General features: G+C 43.2%; 1 protein-coding gene across 1 annotated transcript; it reads right to left on the reverse strand.

The window, feature by feature from the left end:
- Positions 1-893: 893 nt before the first annotated feature.
- LPXN (leupaxin) lies at positions 894-14,995 on the reverse strand. The gene is made up of 9 exons (XM_083427024.1): positions 14,731-14,995; positions 11,904-12,073; positions 10,097-10,152; positions 9,244-9,346; positions 8,119-8,286; positions 7,603-7,776; positions 6,608-6,689; positions 3,695-3,843; positions 894-2,121 (listed from the first exon to the last, which is right to left on the reverse strand). Exons 1-9 carry the CDS (start codon positions 14,741-14,743, stop codon positions 1,855-1,857), a joined length of 1,182 nt encoding a protein of 393 aa, XP_083283150.1. The 5' UTR covers positions 14,744-14,995; the 3' UTR covers positions 894-1,854.
- Between the last annotated feature and the right edge of the window lie 4,518 nt (positions 14,996-19,513).

Genomic DNA, 19,513 nt, shown 5'->3' on the forward strand with positions numbered 1-19,513 from the left:
AGTCTCTCCCTCCTGCTATGACCAGTTCTCCTCCCCTCTGGTCTCCTAGATCATGCTGAGAAATGAAAAGAGCAGAGCAGAGATTGGCTGTGCGCAGACACAGTTTGCAACTGCTTGGGAAAGACCCTGGAGAGGAGGAGCCTTAGAGAGTGATGGGAAGGTGGGGGCCTTCAGACCTTGCAACTGCTTCATTGGGGCAAGACCTACTGGGAAGAGCTGCCATTGTTGGCACTGACTAGCCATATTCTCTTGTTATTTTTGTGCTCTAGAAACCTTAAAGTCAGCCCTGCATGGAAGTTTACAGAGGGGCAACCCTGGTATGAATGTAATTTTGTTAATTTTCTTCTGTCCACCATGATATTGTTTTGCTAATAAATCAATAAGGCCCCTGTATGTACTTGCTAACTCAGATTAGGGATGGAAGAATCTGTCAATTTCAGTTTCTCTCTGTTTCTCATTTTTCCAATCTTAAATTCAGTTTTCCACATTTCCACATCATCTGAATGTTTTGAAAAAAAGTCTTTATGAAAATTCAGCACCATTTTAGTGTGAATTTCTTCTAATATAAACATTTTGCAAGCAATTTTGCCTAATATGATGCATTTTCTGTATGCTGTTTTCTGTAATATATGTATTTTTATACACATTCCTTGGCTGGAGAACTGCATTGCAATATTCAGTGAAGCATGAATTCTAAAGGATGACTAGGTATAAGTTTGCATAGCAATTCACAAAGTGTGAATTACGCAGCTTCAACTTCAAATATCAACTGAAATAAAATTTCCCCCATCCCTTATTCAAATCCTCACTTGAAGCAACCATGATCCCTATGTGATACACACAAGAACTAAACTGTAGCAAAGACAGTCCTGGAACGCAAAGAAGCACTCATATTACCAATAGAAAAGTGATGTTTATTTTTCAGTGCATCCTACCTATTCAGTTACTAACAACATGTTGAAAATATCTAGGCATCCAGCACAGTGTCCTTGAAAAACACGGGGAGTATTCTAAGATAGAAAACTATTCTAATGAATTGGGGAAAGAGAGCTTGTACGCATGTGTGAGATTCAGCAGGCTAGCAAAATGGGGGCAGCCAAGTTTGCCTGTGCATGGTACTCCTGCCAATCAAAAGCGCAAATGTGTAATGCACAACTATATGATATTCACCACCATCACACCTCTTTGGGTGGCATGTGGGCATTGCTGCTGGCACAGTCCCTGTTCAGTGGGCTTTGAGAGGAGGGTGTGGTTGTTGCTCTCCTCTAGTGTGTATCTCCCTTATCTGACACAATTATTGACTAGGATTGGTTTGCCTGGGTACAAACATATACACATTTACCTTGGAGTAAATCCAAGTGGAACTTACTTCTGAATAGGCATGCATAGGATTGCACAGTAAATAACACATATCAGTGGAATATGTTTTGTGTAGATGGATATTTTTTTCAATGAGTAAATAAAATACTTGCTATTGCCAGCAGGAAAGGATACAGGATGAAGAGCCAATATTACTTAGAGGCTACTGTTTCTGATAAACTACTGTAAGCTGGCAAAAGTTGTTTGAAATGCAGTGGAGTAGAGCGATTGCCTCGCAGTTGAGGATCTGGGTGTGTTGAAGCTGTTAGGTGCATTGATGGATATTGCTGCAGAAGCATATTTCCATCGCTGCATTTCTTACAGCTTAATCCTATGCTTCTTTACCCAGGAGTCAGTCCTATTATGTTCAGTGGAACTCCCTCTCAAGTAAGAGGGCACAGGATTGCAGCCTTTGTCCCTTCAAAATCGTTTTTCCCCTTGCCCGTTTCTCATGCAAAGGCCTGAGAGAAGAAATATGCTCCCTGCGGCTTCCGGTCAGACAAAGAGTTTGTTAAAGCAGGTGTGGCAGTAGGTCTTGCCATTCTGCTCCTGGAAGATGCCATTGTGCAACTGGGTGAGGCAAAAGGCACAGACAAAGTGCTCCGGGTGGAACTTGTGCCCCATGGCACTGACACAGCGCCCAACAATGGGCTTCCCACAACCAAAGCACACTGTTCCCTGGTGGTGGTGGTAGTGAAGCTCACAATAGGGACGTCCGTTTAATTCAAAGAAGGAACCATCTTGAAAGCTGCAAAAACAGTCCTGAAAGCAGAGGAAGCCTGTGTTAGGGCATCAGAAAATAACTATTTCCGGGATTTACATAAGAACAAGCCAGTCAGCATACTGTACAGAGTCTGGATAGAGTTATCATGACCATAACCAGTCAGCTACTGTTTTGAAATAAGTTCTTCACGTTTGCGTTTTGGTTCTTGCTTTAAATCAAATTTTCAGCTTTGTAGTTCATACTTAGTGCTTTATAGAGTCCACATTTGTCAGCATTTGCAGTTTCCCCGTCAAAAATAATTCTGCTCTTTATTATTATTTTTGAAAAATGAAAATTTGAGTTTTAAAATAGAAACATTCTGTTTCCTTTTGATCTGAAACCAGATCCCCCTTCACATATGAATTGTGATAAGCAGGGAGTGGGCGTGCACTGCAGGTCCTGCTCCTGGCAATGGAGCCTAGTGGTGGCCCCACTTATGGGCATCCACAGATGCCTGCACTGAAGAAGCCTTCACATGAGCCTTCACACAAAGAAGCAGCTGCTCAGGCACAGGTTTCTGTAGTGAGGATGTCTGCACCAACACATGGAAGTCTGTGGGTGGGGCTAGAGACATGGACCAGGAATCACTTGAAGGATGCTTAGGAATCTGGCAGTTCAGGGGGTGTGTGTGGTACAGTATGCAACTAGTATTTAAATTCTGCAAATCAATTTTTTTGTTTTCACGATTTGGTTTTTAAAATCTGAACTTTGCTTTTCTTTTAGAATGTTTTTCTGTTTCTTTTGTCTTTTTTATTTTACTCTTCTCTCTTTTTCTTTCTTTCTGTTGTCCCTTTCTTCCTTTTTTTCTGTTTCTCCTTTGTTTTTCTTCTTTTTCTTCTCTCTTTAGAGAGGGCCTTTATTAAGGTCCAGAGATTGTATACTCATGGGGGTGATATACGGGTTGATGGAGGACCCTGGATGAGAGACAGGAAATGTTGGTCTCCCAGGGTGGGAGTATAGGAGGAGGAGAAAGGAAATATTCCAGGTGAGGGTGGGAATAAGCTACTGTCCTCTGTGTATGGTAAGGGGCAAGAATTACTTTTAAGAGAGAACTCTGTCTTTTACTTATTTGATTTGTATTTTCTGCAGTTGTAATTTCACTGTCTTAATCTTGAGAAAATCTTATTAAGAAAATCTTAATAAAAATTTCATGAAGAATAAAACCTGAACTTTGCGGTTCAAAGAGCTTTGACAGTTTTCTATTTGGGAAAGGGCTGTCATCCTGCACAGCAACTCTTTAAATCCATTAAAGTCATTGCTTATTTGTTTTTATTTTGTAGATTCATTGTTTTATTGATATTTTAATTTTGTTTCCTGCCCTGGAATCAAATTCAGTGAGGAGCAATATACATTTTTTCAAACAAAGGAATGAATCAAGTTTTGGGGATTTAAGCAACCTACCATAACTGCATGCAGGATTGCAGCTAAATCCTATCTGAACTCTGTCTGGACTTCATAATTCTTGGTTCTGTTAGCAACCTCCTCAATACAAGTTTCGTGGCGCATATAAGTTTTCCGCCCAGCAACCCAGAATGATCTCTAACTGGAGCAGGCTATTCTGCATTTACTTACCCCACACACAAAGCACTCAGAGTGCCAGACAGCATTCAGTGCTGACAGATACTGATTCATCACAGGCTTGTCACAGCCTTTGCACTTGGAAGAAAAAAGAGCCATGAAATCCTTTTGGCAATATGGCTTCCCATCCTTCTCTTGGAAACCTGTAGAGTAAGTATGGGGAGATAGAGCTTTTAGAGAAGAGGAACCGCATACCATGGTTTGTATTCAACGTAGCAATAAGATTATTCCATCAGCACAATCAAATCTTCTTGTCCCACTTACTGTTCTGGGGGTCTCCCATCCCACCGGTGAAGATTTGACATCACCCAACCAATGTTTATCTATGATTATCTCCTCTCTCTTTAGCAGATAAGTGTCCCTTCTCAGAACCCCTCGAGAAAATAAGCGTCCTTCCTTCACTGCAAAAAGGTGGTCAGCTGCTCTTTGATTCCCTCAGCCTTTCTCTGCCTGTCTTCTCAGTGGTCAGAATCAGCCTTGTAGGTGGCTTCCTTTCGCATGAAGAGTACAATGTGGAGCCAAGGGAGTGGAATTCAGTGTCACACTATTACAAACAATCCATCTGTGCAAGTATATCACCCTATCAGATGGAACAATCTTCCTCCCTCTGGTGCTGTTCTGGGGGTTCCCCAAGCCAATTTCAGGGGGCTGGGACAGAAGGAGAAGCCCCACTGCGCAAGTGGAAGCCCTTCCGCAAATGGGTCTGTTACATGAATTCTGCCCATGATCTTATTCTTGCCTTCGTTGGGATTTTGACCCACTACCTTCCAGTCAAATCAACATCAAAAGGCTGAATGTGATCAGCTTCTGCCGAATGGTTTTTCTGCATGGGCCCAGTAAGCAATGTCTAGTTTACCTTGGGTGTTTTACTCCCCGGGGTGCCTCCCTTGGAAACATTAAGTACTCAACAGGTCCTTGTGATCAAGATTCCTTCAACTGATCTGCCTGGTTCATGGTTTGTCTTGGGAACATATTGTTTATTTACTTAATAGACCACTCCACATTTCAGCAGAAAACTCTAAGCGGTCCACCAGGGCTCAAATATATTTTTCACAACTAAAGCATGTTAATTATTGGGAAATTAGAGTACTCAGGTTCTAGGCAGGCTGCTCTTTTCCTCCCAAAAAACAAAATACAACAACTCATCCAAGCAGATCGTGCTGTTCGTGCTGCTGGCCAGCTAAACTGCACTAATCCATACTGATTCTAAGAATAATCTGGTACAGTCATAGGCCAGTCGCAACAATAGGATCACACAGTGCTTTGCTAAACTCTTGCAGTGACAGTTCCCCTAAAATGCTTACAGCTCATCAATCCATAATTGCTCAAAGCAAGCAACGGAAGCTGAGCCATCGTCACACCAAGGATTAAGAAACTGTTGCAACGCTAGCACATTTCTCAAAGTTGCTTCTAAGAGCGTGAAGCAATAACATTGGGGTGTTTTCAGGAGAAGCCACTCCAATGGCAAAGAATGGTTGCCATGAGCTGGCAAAAGGAACCAATCCACAGAGTTCAGGGATGAGTCAGACTCTAAATTCACCCACAAAACTTTCTGCGCTCTAGTTATAATTAGCAGTCTGGGGACTTGAGCGCACCACTATGTGCTCAGTTAACCCACTTGGGGGCCAATTACTGGAGCTGGGCTCCTGGGAGCACATCAGAGCCAGTCTGTGATCAAAAGTCCCACAGTGAGCACAAGTGTGTTTACGCTATTCTGATGGTTATTCAGAGAAGGAAATAATAAGTCACAATGCACTGACTTCCTCCTAGGACACAGACACAAGCTTTCAATGAGAACTGTGATGCTGGAGTTCTTTGCTAGAATGCTGATACCATAGTGACTCCGAGTCACTATAGAATTCCCAAAACAGTCTCTTACAGATCACAACTTAGAAAGAGTGATGTGTGTTTTAGCAAACAAGTTGTCACTCAAGAATCCTGGCTGGTTCTCATGTCAGGTCAAGTTGAGCACATTATGGGTGACTTCTATGTACTGCATTGGATCCAGACTTACTTCTGACTCATTTGTCCCACTGATTTCAATAGTCTCCTCTAAGCATGCCCACGTCTTGAACCAACACAGTGTTTTTACAGCTTCAGGTCTTTTTGAAAGAGTTACAATAATTCCATAAACACTCTGGTCATCTCAACGTATTAGTTTAACACCCCTGAAGAGGTGACTGAGTTGCTTCTGCTTTTAGCCAGGCTTCCGGGGTCACACCAAGAGGCTTTAGTACTTATACTAAATACCAGGGGGATGATTCAATCAAAATTAAGCACTTAACTTGCCTCATTGGTTTCAATGGGACAGTAAAGCATACCTCTCCCATTGAGATCAATGTGAATGAAAATGTTTTAGAGTGGGGACAAACAAATCTGCCAATTTTGATTTCTCTGTTTCCCATCTTAAGTTAATTTCATCGATATTTTAGTGTGTGTTTCTTCCAATATACACATTTTTAATACAATTCTGTCAAACAAACACATTCTTCCAAGCAATTTCCCCAAATATAACATACTTTTGAATGTATGCATTGGTATGACAGGCAGCTGCAGGATGTCTTAGAATCGTCTTGGCAGCTCTGTGGAAAGAGTACTCCGGCCTCCCTGATACCAAAATGCGACACAATTCAATCCTAAGCATGTTTACTCAGAAACAAGTCCCACTGAGCTCAACGAGAATTGCTCCCTGGTGAAGAATAGTTAGGATTTTGCAGAAAACAATTGTGATTTAGCAGATTTTAGTCTGGCTGAAAGAGAAGGTGGGGTGGGAAAGGGAGGTTTCAAATGGCAGGGAGCAGCAAGTGAAGATTGAAAGGGCACAAATTGTATGGATTTTTACTGTGCAAGCAAGCACAGAATAGCTGAGGGAAGGGGCAGGGGCTGAAGGAGATGAAGAAGACATACCATCATTGCCAAACACTTTCCCACAGTGAGCGCAGAAGAAATGCTCTGGGTGCCAGGTGCGATCCATGGCTGTGAGGATTTTCTGCAAAGAAAAGGAGAAGAAAGGGTCGTGGGTTTTCAATACTGGGAAGCCCTGGTGGTTAAAAGGGCAAAAGTAGGTGGGGGCAGGGAGAGTAAGGCAGATTGGATAAACTCTCAACTTGCTCTTGATCTGAATCAGAACCTTCTCTCAAAGCAGCTGGAGGAGGAGAGAGAGGGTGAAGAAAGAGATGTGAGTGGAGGGCCCCCTATTACTACTACTACTACTACTACTACTACTACTAAAATTTTCATACTATTCTTCATCTGAGGATTCACAGTATTATAGTTTACAGTATTAAAACACAAATATGCCTAGCATAGTAGCAAACGAAAACAATAACCCCAACTCCACACACCTTTGGGGGCCATTGGGTGGTATAGAACTCTACAACTCCCCAAATCCTGTTCACTTGATCATTAAGTCCCTATTTGTATGTTCTTCATTGATGAAAGAAATCACCCCCTGGAAACTCAACAAACCTGCTGCACACCCGGAACTGGGTGTGGAAGCCTGAGGAAGTACCATCCACCTTGGGCCTGCCCAAAGAAACAAGTCTAGAGTGAGAGACTAGGGCGATGTCTGCTGTTTCCAGGAACTCTTCTTGATGTGAGACTTTTGTAGGTGGACCAAGAGTTTGTTTGGACCCTGGGTGTGGACCCAGAGGCTGAGAGGGAGGGTGTGCCAGTAGGAAAGAGAGAGAGAGAATGGTGTGTGTGCGTGTGTGTTGATGTAAAAATTTTATATGTAACTCTGTATTTTTGCAATATTTTGTTTGAGTTGTCTGTTGGTGCTTCAGTTTTTTTGTACACTGCTTAGAGATATTCTTTAATACATTAAGTGATACAGAAAGTCAATAATCGAGTCAAATCAAAGGGAGCAATAGCAGTCAGAAGGTGAGGCTAACATGACATACCTCCTTGATTGGTGCAGCACAGTAAGCGCAGTGAGGAGAGAAGAGATCGTGGTAGTCCTCGGGGCAGTAGGCTTTGCTGTCCCGCTCGTAGAAGGGGATAGAGCTCACTTCCTTTCCACAATGGGCACAGGTGAAGTGTTCAGGGTGCCACGTCTTTCCCAGCGCTGTAATTACCTAGAAACCAGCAGGAGAGTTTAGAGGCACACATCCCTTTCCAACAGGATGTCTCTCAGACGTTTGTCACGGGTCCATGTTTCTAATCAACAAGCCCCACATTGCTCAGTGCACCACAGGACCACTTTGGGTTGAGAGGGCAGGACCCTCAGCAATATGTGGCAGACATTAAATGGCCAATCTGCAGGAGAAGAAATCCCTTCCTTCTATCTGAGGCAAACCAAACACTTCACAAAGCAGATATGTGACAAACCATTGGTTGTTCATAACACACCTCTAACCCAGTGGGACTGAAAACTACCGGAGAGGTCAATTCTCTCTCTGTCTCTCTCCCTCTCCTACCTTTCCAACGATGAGTTTGTGGCAGGAAGCACAGTGGCCCTTGGCCACAGTGGCAACACCAAGGTCCTGCATATCATGTGTCAGGCCCTGCAACATGCTGTCTAGGTTGTCAATGGTATTCTGTTTGGCTGGTGATGGCTTCTCAGGACCTTCCTTCCCATCTGAGATCTGCAGAAAAGCAAATGATTTGGGCTTTCACTTTTTCATTCATTTATTTCTATTTACGTTTTTATTTAAAAAAAAACAACCCTCCACTTTTCTTATCAATAACTCAAAAGTGGTTAACAATGGAAAAAAATAAAGTGATAACACATCAAGCACAGTAAAACAAGCAAATAATACATAACAGCAAAAGAGGAGATAGATAGATATACTCAACATGGTGAACTTTAACAGTGCCCAGTGGCATAGCGTGGGGGTGCAGGGGGGGGCGGCCGCACCGGGCGCAACATCTGGGGGGGCGCGCTCGCACTCACAGCTCTCTGCCCCAACCTGGCTCACTCACTCTCTCTCACTGCAGTGCTGGCTGTGCGAATCCGATCCAAGCCGCCGGGTCGCCGCCCACTGTGGAAGGGAGGGTGCCAGGCGTGTGGTGCAGAGAGAGAGTGAGGGACTATCTGGGGGAGGGACAGTGCAGGGGGGGGCGCAAATTACTTGCCTTGCCCCAGGTTAGGGGGCGCAAATTACTTGCCTTGCCCCGGGTGCTGACAACCCACGCTACGCCACTGACAGTGCCACAAATCTTCCTCCCTATACATAAAAAATACTCTCATCTTCTGTATTACTCAAGTTTCCTCTCCCTCTTCACTTAAAACTCCTAAATCTCACTTATTCTACAAAGCTTTTCCTGGATCACCATGCATGAACCTTTTCTATCTTGTCCCACAGAAGTGTCCCCTCTCCCCGCACAACCTACACCTTCTGTTAATTTTTATTGCACCCTTAGTTTTTCTTCTGCCTAAGCTGGAGATGGGAATGTAACTTCTGCTCTTAATTTGCTATGGCTAATACAATAACCACAAAAAACATTAAGCATTCCTTAGGAACAGTCTTGGCGCTTCACTATCATTTCCCAGAAACTGCTGTTGTTTCTCCTGCAGAGGGTCAGCCGGGTCTGTGACTCACCTTGTCCTGGATTGTTCCCAAGCAAGCCAAAAGTTCATCCAACTGTTGAGCAGGTGTGGTGAATGAAGATGAAGAGAGCACTGGCTGTGGAGTTTGCACTTTGCTAGAGGGAATAGAAAGCCAAATTTATGACTGAAGGAAAGGAGGAAGGAAATTCTAAAAATTCTAAAATGAACCATGTTCCCTTTGTCCATCATGCATGTTCACACATCGGCCCCAATCCTGGCTACTCCTTAAATGCTCCCCATTCTGAAAAATAATGCTATGCTTAAATGAATCAACCTGTCCTTATTAACGTTCAAGAGTTCCCGAATAGGGACAATAGGGACATTTAAAGCTCTGGAATAAGAGTGATAAAAGGACTATATAAACAGACAGGCCTCTCTGTTTGGTTTCCCCTTTTTGTGTTAAGAACGTATATGAGATGCACAAGCTTCTGCTCAGACCCAACACAATGGGCGGAGCCAAAGTGTGCTTTCCTTCAGCTCTCAGCCCCAGGGCAACCAACAGACAGATTGTTCTTTCTGGCAGATAGTGGGGAAGCAAGCTCCTTGAAGCCATTCAACAGTTATTTTTGTATTATAAAGCTTACTTCTGGGGTTGTGGTATGGTATAGATGCATATGTATGCATATGAATGGAGATAAGCTTGCCTTTTACCAGTGACCATTTCTGGTAGCCTTTGATGCAATGCTAACTAAGCATTAAGAGAGCGAAAGTTTACATGCCATACAGTTTTGATCCATTATCTGTGGAAGGCTTCTCTCAAAAACAACAACAACAACAACAACAACAAAAAACATGCAGCACAAGTGAGCCGTGTAACCTGCCTTCCTGATTCAGTGTTCATTTACCTGTAAATATGGTCTGCATCTTCTTCATGGCGTTGAACATCATGTGCTGGTGGCACCTGGGAATATACACAAGAGAAGATATACAAAAAGGACACTGTCTCCCCTCAAATCCGCCCAATCATATGCTCCTCTCCAATACTGGCTGTTATCCTGTATCAACTAGTTCTGAAAAGCAAAGAACCAACAGAAATTGTTACTCTCCTCTGTTTCTCTTGAGCTGTTTTATAGTTAAGTTGTCATCTCCCAGTGTGAAGCCAGCTCCTATTTTAGAAGACTTTGGACCAGATCTTAAATATATTTTCTCCCATACCTATTGACTGCCCTTATCTCCTGTTACTGCTGCAAAGCATTCAATTATATTCAAAACACAGAGGAGAGAAAAGCAGACAACTGGATCATCACAGCATAGGATCGGGGCAGCCATGCTATGCAACAGTCTCCAGATTGGGAAGTCTCATGTGTAAAAGGATATATGCAGGTTGAGGAGCTGCTGTAAACTGAATCAAGCCAAAGGCTTCTCAAGACCACTATAGCTCAGTGAGCAGGTCTCCAGAACTAGGGGCAGAAGTCTTTCCCAGGCTTCTACCTGTGGTCCTTAAACCCCAGGTTGTGGAAAATGTGGCTTTCCTGATGTTGTTAGACTCCAACTCCCAACAGCCCAAGCCAGCATGGCCCATGGTCAGGGGTGATGGAGTTGTCATCCAAAAACATCTGGAAGGCCATAGGTTCCCTACCCCTGCTCTAACCAGAGTTGAAACTTGGGGACTTATATAATATATGCAAACCATGTCTAGTAGCTTTATGACTCTACCAATGTATAGTTATGTGTAGTTTCATTTCCTTTTTGACTGAAATGACCAGGATGGTTGCACCAAGAAATAAACTTTGACTTTGACTCTACAAATGTAGCTGATTTGCTGAAAGGGGTTCAGTTTTCTGAGGTCGTCAAGCAGGTCTTTAGTCTGTGTTTTGCAACTTAATGGACTTTTTATGGGTTAGCCACATTTTGCGAGGTTCTTTCTCCAACCATATATAAGACAAAGTGCTTTTACCCAAACTCTGGACTAGGTGAAAAATGGCGGCAATGTGGTGGATTAAGCCAAGAACTGGAATGGATTGTCTGCTGGGGACACAAGCTGTCATGTGGTTCCCCTGTGACCTGCAAGCCATATCCAGCCTGTTAAGCTGTGTGTGTGTGTGTGCCTCCCCAAGACTCCCTGTACTCTGGGAGTGCAGGGAAAACAAACAAACAAACAAACTGCTGAACTGATTCTCTGATGCTCCTTATGAAGTGTCATAGCCCTTCCTAGATGATTCATACAGATCACTCCCTCTCCTCCACTCACCACAATCAGATCAATTATCTGGTAAGCAGAGTGAAGGAGGATATGCATCCTCACTCTGGCCCTGGGATGAGCAGAGAAACTGAAACCTCTCCACCCATCCCAGCGCCAGGATCAGGACGGAGATTGCTCCTTCACCCTGCTGACCAGAGGATCAATCTGGTGAGGTGGGAGAGGGAGCGATCTGCATCCTTTGCACGCATCTGGGTGTGTAGGTGTGTGCATGCATCTGGATCTGGGTGTTTCTGAGTGTGTTGCTGACTGTGTGTGCTCTGGTGTGTGTGTGGTGTGCATGTCTGTTGTGGGGTGGCCATGCCTATCACTGGCATTTGGCAATTGGAGGGCTTGGAAGCTGGGGATGTCTCCCAAAGCCCCCCAAAGTGTAGTCACCCCAGTGTAATTCATCTTGAAAAGCTGATTTAACCTGCAACTTGCTAAGAAGGTAAACAGCTTAAGGAGAATACCTTCTTGGCTGGAGCAACTGGTTTCTTCTTCTGGATGACACTGGCCTCTGCTGCCGCCGCAGCTGGTTTCTCCTTGTTGTCACGTTCCAGAAGAAAGTAGCCCTTTGACGTTACTGGATCACTCACAGTTAAACTTGCGGAGGTTTGTTCCAGTTCTGCCAACAAAGCATCTGAACAAAACGATTATAGTTTAAATTTTGTCATTCCCATCGTTCATCCTCTCTTCCTGCCCCTATCATGCCCACTGCCAACATCCACACCATACATTTAAAGCATTGGTGCAGTGGTACCTTGATTCTCAAACACCTTGGTACTCAAACAACTTGGAACCCAAACACTGCAAACCCAGAAGTAAATGTTCCATTTTGCAAACCTTTTTTGGAAGCCAAATGGGCTCCATTTTGAGCGCTAAGCTTCTGATTTGAGTGTTAGGCTGAGGTCTGTCTGGTTTTGCTATTTATTTTGCATTTTTGCTTTTGTGGCTTTTTCGTTTTGTTTTTGTGACTATGTGGAACCCAGTTCAGCTATTGATTGATTGATTGATTGATTGAGTGGCTGCAGTACATTGTTTTATGGACCAATAGTCTTGTTAGATAGTAAAATCCATGTTAAATTGCTGTTTTAGAGGTTGTTTTTAAAAGTCTGGAATGGATTAATCCATTTTGCATTACTTTCTATGGGAAAGCGCGCCTTGGTTTTGGAACGCTTTGGTTTTGGAATGGATTTCCGGAACGGATTAAGTTTGAGAGCCATGGTACCACTATACAGTATAGCTTTTCAACTCATGCCTTCCCCCAAAGCATCCTGGGAGCTGTAGCTGAGTGTGCCGAGAGGAGAATGGGGGCCTTCTAACAACTTTCAGAATCCTTAATGAACTACAGTTTCCAGGATTCTTTGGGGGAAGCAATGACTGTTAATATGGTATAATAGTGCTTTAAATGTAAGGTGTGGATTTGGCCCTGGATGCCTCTTGTCTTGAACTTGTGGAACAGCTTGAAACAGAAGTTTGATAAATCAATATATGTGTTCTCTTTCTTTTTCTTGCATCTCTCTTGTGCTGACTCGCATACAGTTGTCTCACAGACACTCTTGGGCTATGCAAGTCACCTATTTATATGGTGCCCAGCCCAATTCAGTGCATCTTCTGTCCTAGGTGCACCTTCAAAGAGAGCTCTTAATACTTGCTGGCTTCCTCTACCACATACCTTTCTCTCGGGAAGCACAATTGTCTCACCTGTGGGAGGAGCTTTAAATAGCCTTTCTCCTTGCCCTAATTTCTGCTTCCTCCGTTGACCTTTAGTGTGTTGTACATGACACATAATTTCACCTTTAAAAGATGTAGTTATAATATCCGGTGGCTTTTCTCTCTCATGAAACGAAGTGTCCAAAATCAGAAAAGTGAGAGCCACAAGGTTGTTATTCAGATACCTCCTCTCGCGGAAAAGAAAAGATAGTTGTCATAATGGCCTAACAAAGACCTCAAACTTACATCCAGTTAGATTCAAATAACACAAAGGAATGTCAAATAAAGGACAAAAGTTGCCACCTTTTAAAGGCATGAACCATATTTCACAAGTTCAACAGGCAATGTATTATTGCAGAAGCCTGAATGGTTCAATTATCTCATTTTTAAGTGCATATTTTTCATTATGGCCAACTTCAGTGCAAACTGAAATTAAAAATTGTTATGATGGAAAATCAAACCTAGACAAATTACAGGCTGAGCTAAACTTGGTAGTTATGCCATTTTAAGGGTCAACAACCAAGTTTATTAAGTAACTTGTAATTGGTTGTGCTTAATTCTGTTTTATTCTTCATTACATTATGATACATCTCTCTGACCCACCACATTGATTTGTGGCTTTTATTGTATGTGCACGCACACACGCACACACACACAGGATTACCCATTTATGGCAGTAGCTCTGATGCAAAAAAGGAAGTGAGGTAGGGAAGGGAAGGGTGATAGAATTAAATGTGAGACCACAGTGAAAGAGAAAGATATCCTTTCTGCATGTATCCAGCACAATCTAGAATATTCTAGAATATTTTAGAATTTAAAACTGCTAATAATTTCTTTAAAATGTTCTCCCCTGTTTTCCATATAAATTGGTTCAGATGTCATTTGCAACCACAGGTTTCTCTAACCATTCCTCTTCTTTCTACTGCCTTACCAATCATTATCTTTCTAATGTATCACCTTTTGTAAATGCCATATATTGGAAACTAACAAGGACAAGCTTCTTCCATCTCTGTGGATAAAGTTTTCCCCTCACAGAGCTACAACTCCCAGCACCCTTAATGAACTACAGTTCCCAGGATTCTTGGGAGAAATCGTGGGTTTTAAATGTGCTTTGAATGAGATTTAAAGGTATGGTGTGGATCTTTGGATCACCTCCATTCCTCAAATTTACTCAAGTTCCTCTGTCCTAACTTGAGCTCTTCCTTCTGGAACACCAGTGACCCCAATAAGGCTGGTGCTTTTCTGTAAAAAAAGTCTTTGTGCTTTTAACAGCTGTCCGAGAGGTAGAAATTCAACATCTGCAGCTCTTTTTACTTCACCTTCTTTTTTCTTGTTATAGAAAAAGCTGTACCTGCTGAATTCTTGCCTGTCATGCAGCTGTGAATGTTAAAGGCACAAAGCCTCTCCCAGATGGAACTGTGTCATCTCAACAGTCGGTGTTCAATCTCTTCACATCTTCAATTCTCCCTGCTCTCTCGCCCCCCCCCCCCATAAAAGAAAAGTTGAAATATTGTGCAATCTTCTTGTGCTTTCTGCACCATGTCAGTCCTTACTGTTTTGGTATAATGTGAAAGAGTTACTTACCGAAATCATCCATTGCCTATATTCGCATACAGGGTCTTCTCTCTGCAAGTCAGCTCAAAGGATCCCCAACACAGAGACAGGTTTGTTGGGTCTTGGAACTGAAGGGGAAATGAACAAGATGGTGAGTGAGCGGGACTGTAATTCGTGCAGACTTTTTCAGTTCCTCTCTCTAGCTGTACTTCCTTTCTTTAGAAGCTGAACGGTTCTTTCCCCCCCTGCGAGTCACATTTTGCGCAGCTAAAAAATGTACTCAACATAGCTGAACAGGAAGAGACAGCAATCCAAGCTTATGCAAATCTGACGTGGCTGTTTTGTGAGATCTTTCCTGTAGATTTGGTGTGTGCCCTGTTGCATCAGGCAGATTGTAACATACCCCATGAATCTCTTCAGAATAGGATAATGACCAGCCTTGGAATAAGTTAATAACTGAGGTTAACACTTAACAGGTGCTGAAAAGTAGAAGGCATCAGTTATACCCTGACATTTTTCACCACATCTTTGGAAAATGCAGGGCTTGGCTGCACCTTTAAAAAGGTAAAGGACCCCTGACAGTTAAGTCCAGTCACAGACGACTCTGGGGTTGTGGCGCTCATCTTGCTTTACAGGCCGAAGGAGCCGGCGTTTGTCCACAGACAGTTTTTCCGGGTCATGCGGCCAACATGACTAAGCTGCTTCTGGCACAATGGAACACCGAAACCAGAGCAGCGCATGGAAACGCCATTTACCTTTCCACCGGAGTGGTACCTATTTATCTACTTGCACTTTTTGGCGTGCTTTCAAACTGCTAGGTTGGCAGGAACTGGGACAGAGCAACTGGAGCTCACCCCAGTGGGGATTCAAACCACCAACCTTCTGATCGGCAAGCCCAAGAGGCTCCATGATTTAGACCACAGCACCACCCGTGTCCCCGGCTGCACCTTTAGGTAGAATGAAATGGCCATCCCAAGGCAGTGGGCGCTGTTTTTCTGTTTTTATGATATTGTTTTATTGTTTTTATGTAATCTTATATATTGGCCTGAATAGATGATGCACTTTTTTCCAGATTCCGACCATGAAAATTAAAGTGCAGCTTAAATTCATGACCTTACAAAAATTGGCTTTTACGATATCTCTGCTGAAACAGACATACGGTAAAACGGAACAAAAAGTTTTATTGCTGATTTGCAAGCTTGAGACTGTTCATTTGCCATTTATGGGTGTGAGTGCCTGTGGAATTGTAGCAATTTTCAGCCTGTAACGCAATTTTAAGGGAGCAGCTTATATTTGGGTATTGTCTTTTTTTCATGCCCCCCCCTTGAATTTTAGAGGTGCGGCTTATTTGCAGGTGTGGCTTATATTTGGGCCAATACAGTAGTAAGCTGTTTAGAAATGCTTTACAATGAATGAATGAATGAATGAATGAATGAATGAATGCTGTGTGTGTGTTTGTTTAACAGTATCCCCTGCCCACTCCTCCAGAGGAACCCCACCTTCCCATCCTTCTAAGCTGGCACTCCACTGGTTTTAACGCTGGCCTGCTGCTTGTCTGTGCTAGTTGGCTGTGCTAACTAGTTGCCTTCTCCCAAAGCATCACAGACAGTGCCAGAAGGAATGACTTCTGACCAAGCAAGGTGGCAGAAAGGCAGCCAGTATAGGCCATGCATTCCAGTAGGGATTGAACGTGCTCATGCATTGTGCTGTTCACATGACACACAGTGGCACATCCAGGGATGGAGAAGGAAATTCGATTCAGTTTGTACTTCAAGCCAGTTTCATCTAATTTGCACTTTCCAAAACTAAATGAGAAAGAGTTCTCCTCTCCTTCAAAATCCAGACTTACCCAGCAGCGCTTTAAAAATGCACATTATAAAGGGGAATCTGTGCATACGAATGCATATATTAATTAAAAGAGCATACAAAAATGCATTGTGTTAAGAGAAAATGCTTGCAAAAATTTGGTGTTTGTTAGTCAAAACTGCATGCAAAAATGTGTTTACTAGGAGAGATTCGCATTAAAATGCTGGTTTTTAAAAATGTGGAAATTACTGCAGAAATGTGAAAAACTAAATTTATGGTTGGAAAAATTAGAAATAGAGAGGAATGGAATTGATGGATCTTTTGATCTCTTGTGGCACAGCTGCCACCACAGATTCATGGCAGCTTTTGTTTGTGCAGGCAGTGAGTGGGTAAAAGGGACAGTAAGGGACAAAATGAGATCCAGTGGAAACACTGCTGAACTGGAAGCACATTTACATGTGCCCAAGCATGTTCGAAAGCACCCTCAAGTGCAAGTAGATAAATAGGTACCGCTTTATAGCGGGAAGGCAAACGGCGTTTCCGTGTGCTGCGCTGGTGCCGGCTCGCCAGAGCAGCTTCGTCACGCTGGCCACGTGACCCGCAAGTGTCTCCGGACAGCGCTGGCCCCCGGCCTCTTAAGTGAGATGGGTGCACAACCCTAGAGTCGGACACGACTGGCCCGTACGGGCAGGGGTACCTTTACCTTTACTAAGCATTATGGCAGTCTTCCCCAACATGTTGCCTTCCAGATGTTGTTGGGCTAGAGCTGCCATCATCTACAACCACCAACCATGCTGGCTGGGGCTGTTGGGACTTGGCGTCCAAAAAGTACGGAAGGCATCAATCTGATCTATGGGGCTAGTGTTTGGAGGCCCTGGCACCAAATCTAACGTTGGGGGGGGGGGACTGTCCTCTGGTACACTAATTGCCAACAAATACAATAAATGACTATGCTTTGGAATGGTCAAGGAACTGTTTAGATGGGCTATCAAATTTAGCATGTATATAAGTGCAAGTTGGCCAGAGAATCCAACAAGGCCACATTTAATTTCAAAAGAGGAAACATTGCAAAACTGCAGGGATTAGTTGCAAGGAAATCGAAAAGGGTGAGTCTAGGGAGTCAAATCTCTTCAGAGTGCTTATTGAAAACCACAACAGCTGAAACTCAGCTAGAATGTATACCACAGATTTGAAAATGTTAAGTCCAAGTAGAGCAGGGGTGCCCAAACTTTTTTCAAAGAGGGCCAGATTTGATGACGTGAACATGCGTGAGGGCCGACCAAGGTGGTTGAGCTTTTTTTAAGGACATGCCTGAAGTAGAGGCTAGCATACTTGTGGAAAGAGTCGAGAAAACTAGGAAAGGCAAGAAGGCTTCTTTTAAATAAACAAGGCTTGCTCAAATGAGAACAAATAAGAACATAAATTCTAACAGTACAAATGTGTCAAATAGACAAGTTGTTTTTTTTAAAGAAGTGCTTAGCAGTATTAATATGAAAACAAATGTTTAAAAGTATATTAAAAACAGGTAATCAAAGCAGGAAAACTGGCTGGATGCTAGAAACAGACCAGTTTTCAACCTATAGGAAACAAAACCTTCATGCTTTTCTCAAAACTCAAATCACGCACACATTTATGACATCAGAAGGGAGAAAACAATCCTACAGTTTTAATAATACACAAGTGTTGAAAGCTGCAACACGGAGAAGTCACCCACCATTTCTCCTACCAGTCCTCTTTACCATTCACAAAAAGAAATACAGGCAACTCCCAACGTGGGGGTTATGTTCTGCACCTCCATGCATATAACTGAAACTGTGTATATTGGGAGCACCCTAGAGAGTCCTCCTGGCTCACGAGGGGACCCTCCCCAGGGCAAAGAGGACATCTCCAGGGTGCTCCCCATTTCTGGGATCAGCTTCTGGGATCCCACACCATGCATGTTCACAGTTGCATGCAGGGGGGGCGCACCGCGGGGCCTGCAGAGTCTGCCTTCCTCTTCCCACTCAGCCACCCTACAGCTGGGGGGGGGGGAGGCAGCAGGCAGACCGTTTGGGCAGCGCAGAGCCTGCGCGCTCACAAGCCACCATCTCTCTTTTTATTATTATTAAATAATTTTTATTAACTGACCAATCAAATCAAATCACATAAATTCCGAATTACAAAGCCAAATTTTAAATTTTTGTTGAGGGGACCCATATTTCAAGATCCGAAGGGGGATTCCGATCATCTTCTTGCTACTGCGTTCATATCCAAATCAGTCCAAATAAAGTTCATAATTCCATCCAGTCTTATCTTGCTGTTTCCACATCTCATCTTGTTCATATATTTTTTCTTTTTTCTTTAAGATCTCTTCTGATAATCTCCTTAAGCAGAAAAACACCAATTATATCCTGTGTGGATTTTTCCGTTCGTCCAATCCTCATATCGAGATGGTTTCCATATATCATCACTTTCATAAATAACATCGCTCTTTCCATCGTTAATCTCAGGATCTGTCGTTCTTAAGTCCCACTGAGGAGTCTCACCCACAATATAATAACAGCTCTTTTCCTCCTCCCAGACTCAAGTCCTCCAACAGAGCTTGCCAATATGGCTACAGTATTTTTAACTGCGTCATTCCAGAGCTCTTAAACCTTCTACGCTCTTCTTAAAACATGCTTTGGTTAGAAAATTTATCTCCACACAGTTGTAAATCCACAGCTTAAGTCATTAAAACGGCATTTCTGACTTGTGAGGGGGGGGGGGGATTCTTGTTTAATCACATAGAAGAAAGAAAGGAAAGTTTTCCCCCCTCTTGGCATATCTTCTCATGATTGATTCTTGTTCCTCCGACTCGTCTTGTTTATCAGAGAACTCTTCAGTTAGCAGTCTTTACTCCCCCTCCTTCCTTGAAATATGTGCATTCGCTTCTTCCTAATTGTTCCTTTTGAAGTTCTTGCAGCTAGCAGCGCGGATCAGAGACAGTGTCCAGGAGCACTAAGATCCACAGGAGGGCATTCTGCCTAGT

This window comes from Podarcis tiliguerta, assembly GCF_965153285.1.
Source record: "Podarcis tiliguerta genome assembly, chromosome: 1".
Lineage (NCBI taxonomy): Eukaryota > Metazoa > Chordata > Lepidosauria > Squamata > Lacertidae > Podarcis > Podarcis tiliguerta.